Source organism: Diceros bicornis, chromosome 7 (genome assembly GCF_020826845.1).
Source record: "Diceros bicornis minor isolate mBicDic1 chromosome 7, mDicBic1.mat.cur, whole genome shotgun sequence".
NCBI classification, from domain to species: Eukaryota; Metazoa; Chordata; class Mammalia; order Perissodactyla; family Rhinocerotidae; genus Diceros; species Diceros bicornis.
The window spans coordinates 52,728,542-52,744,038 of record NC_080746.1 but is presented as its reverse complement, the minus strand read 5'-3'; the positions used below and the strand labels follow the sequence as shown (position 1 = coordinate 52,744,038).

Here is a 15,497-nt window from a genome sequence, read left to right as displayed (position 1 = left end):
TTTTTCATGATCTTTTTAATGACTTCTCAAGAAAACTGCCCGGGTTGATGTAAGATACTTATATTGGAGGCAAGTTAATAAGGGGGAAATTATCCATATAATACAAATGGAAATAAAATGTTTATTAGAATCATGGCAAATTGTAAGACACTGTTGGGAGAGCCTGGGATTTTGAGATCAAGTTTCCATCCTAGCTCTGCCCTTACTAATTGTGTGACTTCGGGCAAGTCAATTAAACTCTGAGACTCAATTTCTTCATCCGTAAAGTTGAGACCAAAATACACGTTGTCTAAGGTTCTTGTGAGGATTAAATTACATGCAGAAAAGAGCTAATCAAGCATGGTGCCCAACACACAATAGGTGTTCTTTAAATGTTTGTTGAATGAATGAATAGGCGGAAAACAGAAGCAAGTGTAATACCCCAAAAAGGGTCTTGATCCTGGGAAGGAAGCAGATTGTTAAAGAAGGAAGGTCACAAGCTTTGGAGCCAGACAGATACAAATTCAAGTCCTAGGTTTTCTCTTAACATCCCTGAACCTCAGTTTCCTCATCCGCAATAGGGGGTGATAATAAAAATAAGAATAATCTCCTCATGGAGTTACTGCAAGGCTTAAAGAATGTATTTAAAACCCTTTGTAAATTGCCATGATTAATTATATTTTAGCTACTGGTATACATCCTCCTACTTCATTCAATACTTAGGGTCAGCAAGGCTACCCACCCTCATTGGAGCCAGGACCAGAAACCACATTACCTTCAAATTCTGGATCTCTACATATGGGGGAAAGACTGTTCTTTCTGAATACAGCTGCCATGTTTTATTCTAAAACTTGCTTGGTTTCAGCGGTATGTGTGTGTGTGTGTAAATGCATCTAGTTCAGAGGGAGCTCTATCAACATCAGGTCTCTGTGTGTATATATTTGTGTATACAGTTTATAAAGTGCTTTTAGATGTTTTTCAAGGCAAAAGATAAACTCATTTAACTTAAAATCATCAGCCGGATTGCATTAAATGGAGGGAAAAGCAAAAACGTACACAATATAGCCATTTGTTAAATTAAACAGAATTATTTCTCCTGTTACTTAATTACAAACAGACACAAATACTCTGGATTCTGACATCTCAGATCTTCTTAAATTCTGGATCTGCATTTCAACATGTAACGAAGCAAGGGTCATATTTCAATTTGTGTGTTAAGCAAACCCAAGAGTTACAATTGTATACTGGGACCATAATGACTTCACTAAAACAAGACCTAAACTTTTAATTAACCTGCCAAGACAAATTACAACTCATAGCTCACAGGTAAGGCTCATAGACAGCTGAGACTCAATGCCAGGGACTCTCGGGGAGAGAGGGATTAACAGCAACATCAGAATCAGTCTGTTTTTGTATTAAAGAAGAAAAAGGTATTCATTAAACAATCACTGTAGCTAGAAGGAAGACAGACAAGCCCGAAAAGCATCAAGAGAAATGTGGAAGGAGAAAGAGGATGGGACAGAATCTTAACAACTTTCATTTATCGAGTGCTTCTAGGGGCCCAGAGCCTGTGCTAGGCACTTATATTCGCTCTCTCTAATCTTCACAATGGGGATTGCAAAGTACTATTTCTATTTCATTTTCCAGGCAAGAAAAATGAGGCCCAGAGAGAGGATATGATTGACCATGGTCATAGAGCTAACATGGGACAGCATGGGAAGGAAGGAACGGAGAGCAGTGCTCCTAAGGCATTTGTTTTCAAAGCTTAGTTGACAGACCACCAGAATCAGGACCACCTGGGCTCTACCTCAGGCCTCCTGGGCCTTAATTTCTGGGGGAAGGGCCCAGGAATATGAATTACTCACTAGCTTCCCAGGTGATTCCTTTGTACAACAATGTTTGAGACCACCCATAATGGAACCTCTTGCTAATCAAAATGTGGTCCACAGACAAGCAGCATTTTTATCACTGGGTGCTGGTTAGAAATCCAGAATCTAAGGATCCACCCAGACCTGTGAAAGCAGAATCTGCATTTTAACAAGATGACAGGTGGTTCATTAAACTCTGAGAAGCACGGTAGAGCCTATTTGTTCTAAGAGACATTACGGGGTTAAGGGAGGTAAAGACAGACTTCATCATTTAGGTGAGAACAGGAGAACCAGAGGGAGAAGCAAGACCATCTCCTTAATTATGACAAAACAGGTTAGCAAGCTCTGACAAGCCAAGACTTGGCAAAGGTACCTAAATGGACCTACATTTTACTTCTCTAAGATGCACAGCCTAATTAAAAGTAGCTTTCTTTGGGGGTTTGTATTAATATCCTTTCATATTTATTATCAGTTATTAAAAATAAAGAATTCTGACTGTAAGAGATCTTAGTTTTCAGCAAGCATGATGCTCTATGCTTCTTTGTGAACCATGCCTAAGAGAAGTCAGGCTGTTAGACCATGAAGCTGTAACTCAGGCACCACTAACAACCTGATAATCATGTCCCCAAATTAAAGCCACCATGTCCAGAAAGAGAAAAGAAACAGGGTCTGGAGCCTGGAAAACCCACAGAGTGACAGCCTAATTGATGGTGAGGACCAGACCCGGCTCTCTAGTGACAGGGAAAGGAGGCACATTGTTAGCCTCCAGGTCGCTAGTAACCACCGGGCTGCATCCTCAAATTCCAGAATCTTGAGAAACTAAGAGCTGGAAAACAAGTGATTTGTGCAGGGTCAAAACACAAGTTACTGGTAGAGATTCAGAACTGAGCATACTTGCCACTCCACCGCAAAAGAGGGCATTCGGGGAGGAAACCAACAGCACTGCAAGTGCCAAGATTGGGGCTGCTGAGATTCCTGCCAATGGGAGGCTGAGTGGAGGCAAGGCCACGCTCATGCTCACTTCTTATTAACTGAGTGAGAGTGCATGCTGGGGACTGGGCAAGGTGTCAGGGAGGCAGAGAAGATTATGTCAGAGTCCCTGCCCTCCAGGTACTCAGAGACCAGCAGCTAGGATAGACACTTCCTAAACAAGGATAGCACAAAGCCATATTTCCCACACCAGAGCTGATGGAGCCTGATGGCCCACCTCCCTCATTTTGACAAGATGGTAGAATATTGAACCTGTAGTTACAGCAGAAGCTTATAATTCAAGCTCCATATATAATGGGAAGGTATTCTCTGCCTCGACACTAAGGGCAAAATAGCAAATAAGAGGAAAATGGCCTGAAAATGACTACTGCTGTTTAGAAGGAAGAACTAGGGTCTTGTGAGTGTTTTAGGAACCAAGGACCAGATTCAGGGGTTTTTAGTCAACTCTATTTTCTGTGTCAGGGAGACTCCCAGTTAAAGACTGAGATAGAGTTTTGTTTTGTTTTGTTTTGAGGAAGCTTGGCCCTGAGCTAACATCTATTGGCAATCTTCCTCTTTTTTTTTTTTTTTTTGCTTGAGGAATATTGTCACCGAGCTAACATCTGTGCCAACCTTCCTCTACTTTTGTATGTGGGATGCTGCCCCAGCATGGCTTGATGAGCAGTGTGTAAGTCCACACCCGGGATGTGAACCTGCGAACCTTGGGCTGTTGAAGCGGAACACGCAAACTCAACCACTACACCACCGGGCCAGCCCCTGAGACCGAGTTTTGAGATGAACTGTAAACCACATAGAGCTTTTCATTAAGCAGAAACACCATTCCCAAGCATTCTGGTTAGTGGAGTTTTGTCTTTCTGTAAGTTTTATTTTCCCGTAGGGGATTTGATCTCCAGGCTATGTCATAGTGCTTGCAATATAAACTCAGAATAAACGTTTTCTGACCTGAACCACTGAGACCACTGCATCCTACAGCACACTGGTGATCTAAGGAGGAGACGGATTCTATGCAATGTGTGGAGAAAGAAGACAAATTCCTTAGAACAGGATGCCAGGCTCCCCAGACACCCACAGGCTTGTGAGGTGGCCACACGGTCACTCTGAACCAAGAGCTGCGGCCCTCTCCCACTCTGAGGGACAGCAAGGTGTTAGGCACTCATTTAAAACATCGGGACTCATTCTCTGTCAGAGATCAGGATGTTTCTATCCTCAACAAGACCACAATCTGACTGATTACGTTGTTCTTCCAGCCCTTGGTGCTACTACCCTCACTCTCTCTTCTACCTTCTTTTCTCTTCTGCCAGGGGTTGTTGGCTCCAAAAGCAAAACAAACGAAACACACAAAACCCCAAAAACACAAATAACTCATCAGTCAGTCAAACCAAGCGAGACTCTAAACACAAATATAGGTGTCGGAGAGAAGTGACAAGAAAAGAGATGTTGCCTCCATGTGGCTGGTCATCCAGGGTTCCTCTCTCGTTGTCAGTTCCACCCCTTGGTGTATAATGTGGCTGTTGGTCCACACACCATGCCACAGAGAGCACAAGAAAGGCAGTGGGCAACAGCCCTGGGCTCAGGTGCCAGCCCAGACCGGCCTCCCAGCTCCTCTTATCACTCCCTACCCTCATCTCCCTGCATCTCACTCCCATTCCTTGTCCAGCAAGCCCAGTCAGGATGACCTCATGCCAGACTCCAGGTGGCGTCTATAGCTCTAGGCAAGATACATTCGCTTGTCAGCTTCAATCCCCAGAATCCCCCAGTGCCCTCTCACCCACACAGACACTATCCCACAGACCCCAGAGGGGTGGAGAGGTTCCTTACCAATGGTAGTGGTGAGAAAAGAAACCACTTCCGACTCCTTTCCATCATTGTAAAAAGCCAGGTGCCAGATTCCTGAATCCAAATACTGGATGAAGCCGGTCTCGTGGCTAGAGGAGGGGACGACTCCCCGAGACTGGCGCTGGGGGCCCTCCAGGCTCCGTGCCTCCTGGGTCAGGAGCCTCCTTCCATCCAGCAGCTCCACAAAGTCAAACTAAAGTACAAAGAGAGCATAATTAGCAGTGGATCTGCTTCAACACAACACTAGAGTCCTTCTTTGGGCTTCTCCTGGGGAGGACACAAGGAAACACAACCTGGGACAGGCAAAAGAGGCTAAAGCTGAGTGAAGTTGATTAACCAACTCCAACTCCTTCCCAGACCCCATTTTTTCTTGTAAGTGCAGCATGATTAGTGGATTACTTTTTAGTCTCATTTTGCTTTAACTTTGGTATATGTGTGGTGAGTCGTCACCTGGCTGACCAGGATAACCATGCTTTTCCAATGGTGGGTACAGGATCAGAACCCAACTGCTCAATGACTGTTTGAACTCCAACTCCGTGCAAGTGCTGGCTAGAATCCCAGGGGTCTAGGATTGGGACTGAGCACTGGATATGCCTTAAATGTCAGCCATGTGCAAATGAAAATTTGATTCATACCTATCTTCCTTTCGTCAATCCTTTCTAAAAGCTCCAGTTTCAGGGAACTAAACTAGATTAGCTCAAAACTCTATCAATAATTACACACTGTGTCAAATACAATTGCTGACTGATCCGAGCCTGCTAGTATGAGATGCAAGAGCAGTCAGTCACACAGTATTAGCAACAGGTAGGTGGTTAAGTCCCACTGGCCTACTAGCAAGCAAATTGAGTTATCTATCTATCTATCTATCTATCTATCTATCTATCTATCTATCTATCTATCTATCTTTTAAAAAAACCAAGATAGATATTTATCTATGTTTTAACTAAAAATATTAAATAACTACTGAGACTAGGAAGACTGCATTTGCCCTGGGAATGTCTGATGGATGTCTATGATTTATGTTACTCCAATCCCAGAGCTGGGAGGACCTTACACAAGTCTGTTCTTATCAATCATCCTGGACGAGTTGTTTTTTTTTTTTTTTTTTTTTTTGTGAGCAAGATTGGCCCTGAGCTAACATCTGTTGCCAATCTTCCTCTTTTTGGTGAGGAAGATTAGCCCTGAGCTCACATCTGTGCTCATCTTCCTCTATTTTGTATGTGAGATGCCACCACAGCACGGCCTGATGAGCGGTGCATAGGTCAGCACCCAGGATCTGAACCTGTGAACCTCGGGCCACCAACGCGGAGCGTGAACTTAACCACTATGCCACAGGGCTGGCCCTGGACGAGTTTTTTAAGTGTTTCTGGTGTGCATGTGTCTGAGTAAACGTGTGACCCTGAAGGAGAGAAGGAATGCAAGAGACTAGGGAAGGAACCTTTATTCTGAGCCAGGTCCTGCACTAGCTGCCTTATAAATGTTATTCTTTACTCTTCACAACAGCCCTGCAAAGTGGGTATTGTTATCACCATCTGATAGATTAGGAAACTTGCTCTGAGACGATAAGTAACAGGCCCAAGGTTTCATAGTTGATAATGAGAAGATTCAAATTCAGGTCTGTCTGACTCCACAGTGCATGCTTTTTTCTCTAGATTACATTTCCGGGATAATTTAACTTAAGAGACTGGGTAATAGAAGAAATACTATTGAGAGATTTCTTAGAATCCCCTCCTCTTAAAAAGCCCCAGGGATATAACCCTACTCATCTGAAAGGTACAGTCTAAGAGAGGGCAAATGGATGAATGGGCTATAAAACATACGGAATTCCCTTCAAGCTCAAGGATCCAGATTTAAGCATTAGGCTTCTTGACTTTGGGTTAAGATTTGAGATGGGAGCTCCCAGGGATTGGCAGGGTATGTGGGGTTCTGGTTACCTGTGTATGTGAAGGAGGAAGGCCTTTTCTGCCATAAATGCCAACCAGAGCCGCCTTTCCCAGAGACACATTGAATTTCAGATGCACAGGATGGTCTATGAACACCTGAGATCTCCAGAAAGTGCCAGGAGGAATCTTCTGGGAAGCCCGTCTCCCCACGTCAATTTCTCCAGAGTCTATAAAACTGTCCTCTGGAAAGAAACTAATGGGCTTTCCTACCAAGACACACGGAAAGGAAGACAAAAACATCACAGTTAGCCACAAGTGAAACAAGGGATCAGAGCCTCCGAATGAGCAGGGCTCCCCTCTGCCTCGCACTCCCCTCTACAACGTGCCACTGCCAGCCCTCCCACCCCCCACTGAGGAGTAAGAACATCCAGAATCTTTTTCCAGCGATGCTCAAATTGTTCTGCTAAAAATATGCATTATTCCAAAGCAGTATGGGTCCTCCCCAAGGGCCATCTGTTTACTGCATAATTCTACAGCTTGTTAAGATATATTTTGATCCTAAAAATAATCACTTGCGGTCACATGAGAATAATTCTGGGTATGCATGTGTGTGTGTGTAAAAGCGTGCATGCTAGAAAGGATAGAGGGAACGAGGTTGCTGTTAAATTTCCAACTCAGAATGGTTCCCCCAGCAGTGGGAAGCATGACCCGAGTGGAGTAAGGTATGTTACAAGTTCACCTTGTTTATGTATAATGGAAGCCAAATTCTGAGACTAAGATATGTGGATGGGAATTTGTGCTGGGAGCAGGGGTACGGTTGGGGAAGAGGAGGGGGAGGGTACTTCTGAAGGGAGGAAACGTTTCTGAAAAATGCTTCTTTGCTTCTTTGTCTTGGATGGAGGTCTTTGAATATCATTTTTGCGCTAAAGGGGATGAAGTTGAGGGAATTTCTCAAGTTCAGGTACAAAGCCCACGACATGTGTTGGAAATTCACCCCAGGCCCCCAACCCTGCAGGTTGGGGCTGGGTGGGTCAGGAGTAGGGCCTCTTGCCCATTTCTGTCACCAATCAGGAGAGTGACAGCTTTCTGGGGGCACCTCGAGTGCCAGGAAGGAAGGCTGCTTATCAAACTCCCTCTATTTAGTAATTAAACACACTCACATGTGCAAAATATAAACCCTCACTTCCTGCCAGACACCAGCCTTCTGAGGAGTTGAGAAGAAGCAGGAGGAGACGGCAGGGATGTTAGAAGACCACCTTAGGATGATGAGCAGCCAAAAGTGAGTCAACAGACGACATCTTATTTGTCATTAGAAAGTACCCCAGGGGTACTCTGGTTCTAAAGTTTGTTGCGTTGTTAGAGACGTTCAAAGAGACACTTTAGAGAACAAGAAACCATTTGCAGAGAAAACACGTTTGTGAGAACTTTTTATAAAAAGTATTTGGGGAATAAGAAATTAAAACATCTTTTTTCACTAGCTTTGTGAGATCCCTTACAAAGCACATTTGATGCTGAAATGGAGCTTGGCAGGGCAATTGTCGTAGTCATAAAATATTTTACTGTTTTAAATAATAAAATTCAATTTAAATGTTAAACTTCTCCATATGTTATCATTCCCTTGTAAACTCCTAAGCAGAAACATCAGGTTCTTAGCTTCAAACCGTTAAATGTTATTTTAATTAAAAATATGCCAACAAAAAAAGTTAAAATGCATACTCTCAATAAAAGTACCACTACTCTTCTGTCATTAGCACGGGAAAGAGCTTTCATTTAAATCCTTTACGAGAGGAATGCGCCCCAGACTTTTACCTGGAAGATGTAGACACACACAAATCACTACACTGTGGTTCAAAGTTCAAAGACAGAAGCCAAATTCACAAAGCATTAAGATGGAAGAGAACTGCTTTCACATTCTTCCTTATCTGACTTTTGGATTCCCAATACCACAGTCCTTTTATATTCCAGGGAGAAAATGGTAGACCCTTCAGCTTCTAAAACTGCTAGAGAAGCGGAAGTATGAGAGAGTATGATACAAAAGCAGGATGAGTTCTGAGCTTTTTACTCCTAGAAACTGCATAGAAATAAGCCCAAGACCACTAATTCTAAGGACTCATTTCCTTTGTGAGTAGGTCGGAGTCAGAATTGTTGGGATTTGAGAAGTGTCTGCATTCAAATAATTCCTATGTCTGAGAATATATAATGAAATCTTCTCCCACATTTTGGCATGCTGTTGGAGAACTCTGCACAGTTCATTTTCCCCTCCAGTGAGCATGTTTTTAGGAGATAGCTATTGTATCAGCTAAGTTCCGTCGCCTCATAGGTCAGAGGCCAAGCCCAGAGATTCTCTCTAGAGGTCTGCAGGCCCCAAAAGCATAAATATGTCAGCTCTTACCCCAGAGGAGTGGCAAAAGGGGAATATTCTTTTCTAATACTTCAGTATTTCACCTAAGCGGGCAAAAATGGGAGGGAAAAAAATTTATTTGGTGTGTAAACAATGAAATAAAAATTCTGGTCTAGGGCACAGTCCCCACCAGAACCTTGACTTTCTTGGCTGAGTCCATGAGGGCCACTCTGGAGCTTTGGTTCAAACGTGACCTTTGTACTAGAAGTCATCATGTCCAGATCCTTAGGGAAGGGGCCACGGCCCAGGCTAAAGGCAATGTTTGAGAAGGGAAGAGGATCCCCATCTGGGAATTTAACCTTTATTATTCCTCCCCTCTGGTCCCTGTACTGGACTAACCGTAGGGATGAGATGGGGGCTTTTGAGGGGAAAGAGCTACAGCAGGCCAAGTATCTCTGCCTGATAGGAAAGAGGCATGAGATTGGCTGAGCTAAGCGTTGTTCAGTGTGAAATCATCCTCTCCTTTCCTGCCTTTTAAAAACTCTTACTGCCTTCCTCTTTCTAGATCCCATAACCTAAGATTCTTTGTTCTTAATTCTGAGCACCAAGCTGTGAGCACTAGGATAGAAAATATCCCATAGATAGCAAAACTCACCAATGATGGAGCAATGAGAGAGGGTAGAGGCAGTTGGAGAAAAGTCCTGTGTATAAAATTCTTATTAATAAATAATAATAATAATAATATTAGTAGTAGTAGTAGTAATAGTAATAGTAATGAAGGGAGAGGTAGTAGTATTAGCTACCATTTATTGGGCTCCAACTATATGGTGGGCACCTTCACTTATGTAGGTTCAGTTAATTCTTACACTATCAAAATGTATATACTGAGGCTCAGAGTGCTAAGAAACCATTAAAGATGAAGCCATTTGGGATCCTTCTTTATTTAATAGAATACGGCTTCTTAAAGCATTAAATTGATGAATGATTAATTGAAACTCTAAAAATGCATTCTCAATGGTGGCACGGTGCATTGACTTTCTTTAAGAGCAAGAGTCCTATTTAATTCACAGTGCCAGCAGACTAAATCTCAAGGCTAGACCAGGTAGATCCAAGGCTCATTAAAGAACTTCCTGGCATCCTGGGTACAAGAAGTTGACAATTTTTAACAAGTAGGAACCTGCAAATATGTCCCAAAGTGAAAGGGCAACAGTCAGTATTCATAAGAAGGACACTATACAATCAGTGGGTGCCCTCAGAGGCTTAACAAACAGTACAAAGAGCTTAACTCAGAATTAGGGACCCCCCAATAGCATGACTAGGTTTCATAAGGCAGATTCTACTGGTAACAGTCCTTTTCTTTGTAAAGATATACAGATTGAGGCTTCCTACAGCAATGCTGTGGAAATACGCAATCATGTCTATAAACGAAATTTCTTGACAAATTACTGAAATGATTGGATAGCTCAGTCAGGGGAGATTTGGAAGAACTGGAATTCCATGCACTTCCCAATCAGTCTTTACTTTCTTGAACCAAGATCTATCCACATAGGTTCTAAATTCCTAATCAACTAACATTCTCCCCCTCCCTCCACCTTCTTGGGTTTTTTCAATGCAATAACTTGCACAAAGAATTCAGTTTCCTTAGCAACTGTTTGAAATTTATTTGGTTATCAAAATAAGCTGTTCCATTTTGGAAAGCCCAGCTGAGCCTGCGTGCAGCAATTTGCATGGTTCAAACTGATGGGCAATTCTGATTTCACTGCAGAAAGAAGAGAATGCTATCCCTAACCCACCAATTCAACCATCAGAAACGCTTGTTTATTCAATGCTTTTTTCCCCTTCTCCATTAATGCATAACATAAGTTCTTGTGGCTTTACTTCGAAAAGCTGCTGTATTTGGTTTCTGTCCCATGACAACCCTGAAATGGTTACAGCCACTTTGAAAATACAGTATAAATAGCAGTTTGATGTTATTCTCAAAGATATAATGAACATTTAAAATACTGGGTTCATCATATAATTCATTTGTATAATTAAATATATATATCCTTTGAAAATATTCAAAAATACCCCAAACCTTTGCAGTATCTCTGAGGCGAAAATGCTAATTAGCCTGGATTTCTGAGATTCTGATATGGAATGGCTTGGGGTTTGAGTGGACAAGAAGAAAGGAACTAACATTTGTTGAATGCCTGTTCACCACTAGTCTTTGAAAAGATAGATGTTACCATCTTTGTTCTACAGATGAGAAAACTAAGGCCAGAGGAGACGGAGTAACTGGCATGAGTTAACAGATCCAGTAAATGGCAGGGCCAGGAATCAAACACTGGACTGTCTGGCTCTAGGGCCCATCTGTCCTCTTTCCATTATATCAGATTGCTTCCCCCATCACTGTGAAACAAGGACTCTAATCTTAATTCTGGAATCAACTCTCCTCTCTCATATCCTCAGAAGGGACAGGAAACATGCACTCACATCAGGCTTAAAGACTTTCCCCCTTGAGGCATGTCTAAGAAACTAGAATTTTAACATCACAATTAAAAACACAAACTGAATAGACATGGGTTTGACCAGGGCAAAAGAAATTAAGAACCATGTGATCTCACATAAACTATAGGAAGCTTTGTCCTCTGTTTTTCCAGACTGATGTATTTTTTGTCACAGTAATTGCTTTTGATGCTGACCACTTTCTAGCACTGCATTGCATTTTAGGGGTTTGTAAACAGGATTTCCATTTGCATTAGTAATGACAGATAATCCCTTTAAGCAAAAATACTCCAATTAAAATAAACCAATAAGCTAGTGCAATTTTATTTTGTCTCTTATCTGCACCTCTTGCTTCTTTTGAAAAACCTAAACAACCCACAAACTAATTTCATTAGAATGGGAGATTTCAGATAGATCCAGCTCCTGTTTAAAGAACGTTTGATAGAGATCACGGAGGGAAGAAAATACATTTTGTTAAACGAGACCCTTTACCAATGTCTTGAGGATTAAACATATCTTAAATCTGCATTTGTACATGCTGATCTAAAGGTAGTCTTCATTTGTGGTATTCACCTTTGCTATCTGACACTGTAAACTAACATGTGCATCACAAGCCAACAGGCAGGACCATGGACAGGGCCAACCTGAAAAAAATTCTGAAAAGCCATCTGGCTAGTCATATGATGATTCTATTACTAATTAGAATAGACCTTCGAAATAATCTAGCTCAATAACCTCCTTTCAAAGAGGAGGAAAGGGGCCACCCCGGTGGTGTAGTAGTTAAGTTTGCGTGTTCCACTTCAGTGGCCTGGGGTTCGCCAGTTCAGATCCCAGGCGCAGACCTACTCACCGCTCATCAAGCCATGCTGAGGTGGCGTCCCACATAGAAGAACTAGAAGGACCTACAACTAGGATATACAACTATGTACTGGGGCTTTGGGGAGTAAAAAGAAAAAGAGGAAGATTGGCAACAGATGTTAGCTCAAGGCCAATCTTCCCCAAAAAAATATTAAATGAATGAATGAATAAATAAATAAATAAATAGGAGGAAAATGAAGCCCAGAAAGTCTTTCAAAGGGTTTGCTTAAGGTCATCATAAGTGGCAGAAGTTGGACTTGAACTCAGGGCTCTTGGCTCCTAACCTAGAGCTCTTCCTATGGCAGCATCCATGTTCCTTCCATATCCTATTAAGGAACAAAGAAAGTGTAAATTATTCAAAGTTTTAAGTCTTTAAATCTTTGTAAATGAGAAGACTATCTTTGCTCCTCAAAACAGTAGGCAGAAGTTCTGATTTGGCTCTGTGGAAATGCCCCCAGTTCCCACTTCCCTCAAAGATGACCATAGGTCAAGAGTTGATTTTGGCCTTCAGGATCATTCAGAGGTCAGGAATAGCTACTCTGACCAAGCATATGGTACCCTGTTAACCAAACCGATTCCTGGAAGGCAAATCTTTGCCAGGACAGAGAAGCTCAGAAGCCATGACCCCAAAGTTAACTGAGATGAGAGGAAAGAAGATGTAAGCAGTCAAGGTTAGAGGTAGCTATGACCACTTTTCTGACTGAAGTAACACCTGAGAGATGGAGCAAATCACAGTGGGTGCAGGGAAGGTATGGCCACACTGCCCAAAATAACAACCACACTGGCCCATTAGCTCAGACACCTTTCCTAGTACCAGTTTTTTTGTGAATTGTGCCACTCTCGGCTGATGGTGAAAGAATTTGTGTCAATGGCATGTCAGAAAGATCCCTAAGAAATTCAGAAGAAAGGTCTGTGGAAGTCCCACTCAGGAATGCCCAAGTCCAAATGTCACCACTGCTTCCATCTTTGACAGAGAAATATCTGTGTTTCATTGAAAAATGCATTTCTCATTCATGTCTCCTCCAGGTTCTTGTAACCATGGCGGTGAATCAGGTAGGACAACTTACGGAGACAAGAGTCCTGGAGTCACACAGACCTGGGCTTATATCCCAAATTCCATTATCTACTGGCTGTGTGACTGGCCAAGTCACTTAATTAACATGATTCCCAGTTTTCGCATCTCAAATGGGAATAAATAATTATACTTACCTCACAGGATCTCTGTGAGGATTTAAATGTGAAATGCTCTTGACAAAAAGCTTTGAAACTAACACACTATACATACACTAATGATTATTGTTATTTCAGATGAGGAAACCGGGGATCAGGAAAATTAAGTGACTTGCTCAAGGTCACATGGTTGGTAAATGCTAGAATACCAGAACTGGTGTTTCCATTAAACCACAAGAGTCCAAGGGTATTTTAATCACAACATACCATCTACCCACCTCGCCACATCCCACTCCCAGAGATGCCCATTCATCCCACGAGGTTGCCCCAGAAGGGCTCATTTTGACCCCACACAATCCAAGATGGCCACCCCAGCAGTGTGAAAGCCCATAATGCTTCCCTTGAGGCATGAGATGGGATACCGCTGAGCACCATGAGCCCTGCCCAAGCCCCACTATGAGCTCACAGTGACAAGGAACTGCAATGAAGACAGGTGGACTGGCAGCTGGTGTGGAGTGCAGAGGGATGGAGGAAGCGCCAGAGCATGGAGCTGTGAGTCAGGCACATGACGCACATAATGGAGGTCTCCTTGGTTCAAAGGCAGACACAGAGGACTCACGACACGGACAACACAGCAACCCTACCTTCTGTGGCTCCTTTGCCTTTCCTGTCAGGGATCTCTAACCCAGTGCCCCCTGAGGGATACAGGGAGACGTCCGTTGGCACAGGCCAACTGCTGGCTGTGTCCTCCGTGATCTCATACATCTGCCCCTCCATCGGCTGCAGGTGCCAGTTTAGGCCAAACAGGTGCATGGCTGTGGTGAGCAATGAGAAAAGTCATCTTTTTCTGCTGGAGGCGGAAATGGAACTCCCAAGCCATGGGGGGTGGGGGCAGGTGGGGTCGGGAATGCAGGAATTCAGTTCAGTTTAACAAATAGCCCCTGAAGAGAGCTGTTGCAGTGCCAAGCCCTACCTGGGGGACAGGGACACAGAGATGGTCAAGGCACAGCCCCTGACCTCGAGGGCTCACAGTCTGGTGGAGTGGTGAGAGGGGCAGGGATGGGGGAATTTCAGGAGGTCTTGGCCTTTTGCTTCTAAAGATAAATAACAGTCTAGGGGAAAATTGCAATTTGTATCCCAAAGGGTTAATTCGTTAGTATAAAAATAATGCCTACAAATAACAAGCAAAGTCCAACAACTCAGTAGGAAAATAGGACTAGGATATCAACAGACGGAAAGGTTTACAGAATAAGAAATACAACTGGCTCTCAATCATATGAAAAGACTCTGGACATCACTCATAGTGGGAGAAATGTAAGTTCAACTTTGAAATACTATTTTTCACATATGGTTTGGCAAAGATAAAAAAGGTTGAAAATATAGAGCATTGGCAGAGAACAGGAAATAAGCGCTCTCATACTTTGCTGGTGTGAGCATAAGCTGGTGCAAACCCTATGGAGGGCAATTTGACAAAAGCTATCAAATTTAAACTACACATACTCTTTACCCTGGGACTTAGGGGTTCCAATGCTAGAAATTTATCCTCCAGATATACTCACACACATACTAAATGAGGTACATACAAGGTTATTCACTGTAGCATTGTTTGTAATAGCAAAATATTGGAAACCAGTCCATCAATAAGGGCCTAGATAAATTATATTTACACAATATGCTATGCAACCATAAAAAAGAGTGAGGAAGCTCTTTGTATGTATTTTTCTGGAAGGAAAATTGTAACACGCAGAATGGTGTGTTTGATATACTACATTTGGGTAAAAAAAATCCTGTATTGATATAGAATTTTTCTAGAAGGATATGAAAGACATTGGTAACAGTGGATATGCTCCTTGAAGCAAAGAGATGCTAAGGATCAGAGACAGGAGAGAGGTTTGCTTTTCACTGTATATCTGTTGTACATTTTGATTTTGTATCACGTGCATGTATTTATATTTTAGAAATATTTTTCTGAGGTAGCAACTGTTAAATAGTCTTGTGCAACAATTTAGAAGAGACCATAAGACACCAAAGAAGGGATATTGCCCCTTGAGATACACAATGCTTGAGAAGGCTGGGAATCCTGTT

At 42.6% G+C, this 15,497-nt stretch overlaps 1 protein-coding gene across 1 annotated transcript in view; it reads right to left on the bottom strand.

The window, feature by feature from the left end:
- TENM4 (teneurin transmembrane protein 4) overlaps positions 1-15,497 on the bottom strand; it is a 397,674-nt gene that overhangs the window by 177,711 nt on the left and 204,466 nt on the right. Inside the window, 3 exon segments of the mRNA XM_058545514.1 lie at positions 4,656-4,866; positions 6,608-6,822; positions 14,057-14,227. Coding sequence (XP_058401497.1) covers positions 4,656-4,866; positions 6,608-6,822; positions 14,057-14,227 — 597 coding nt within the window.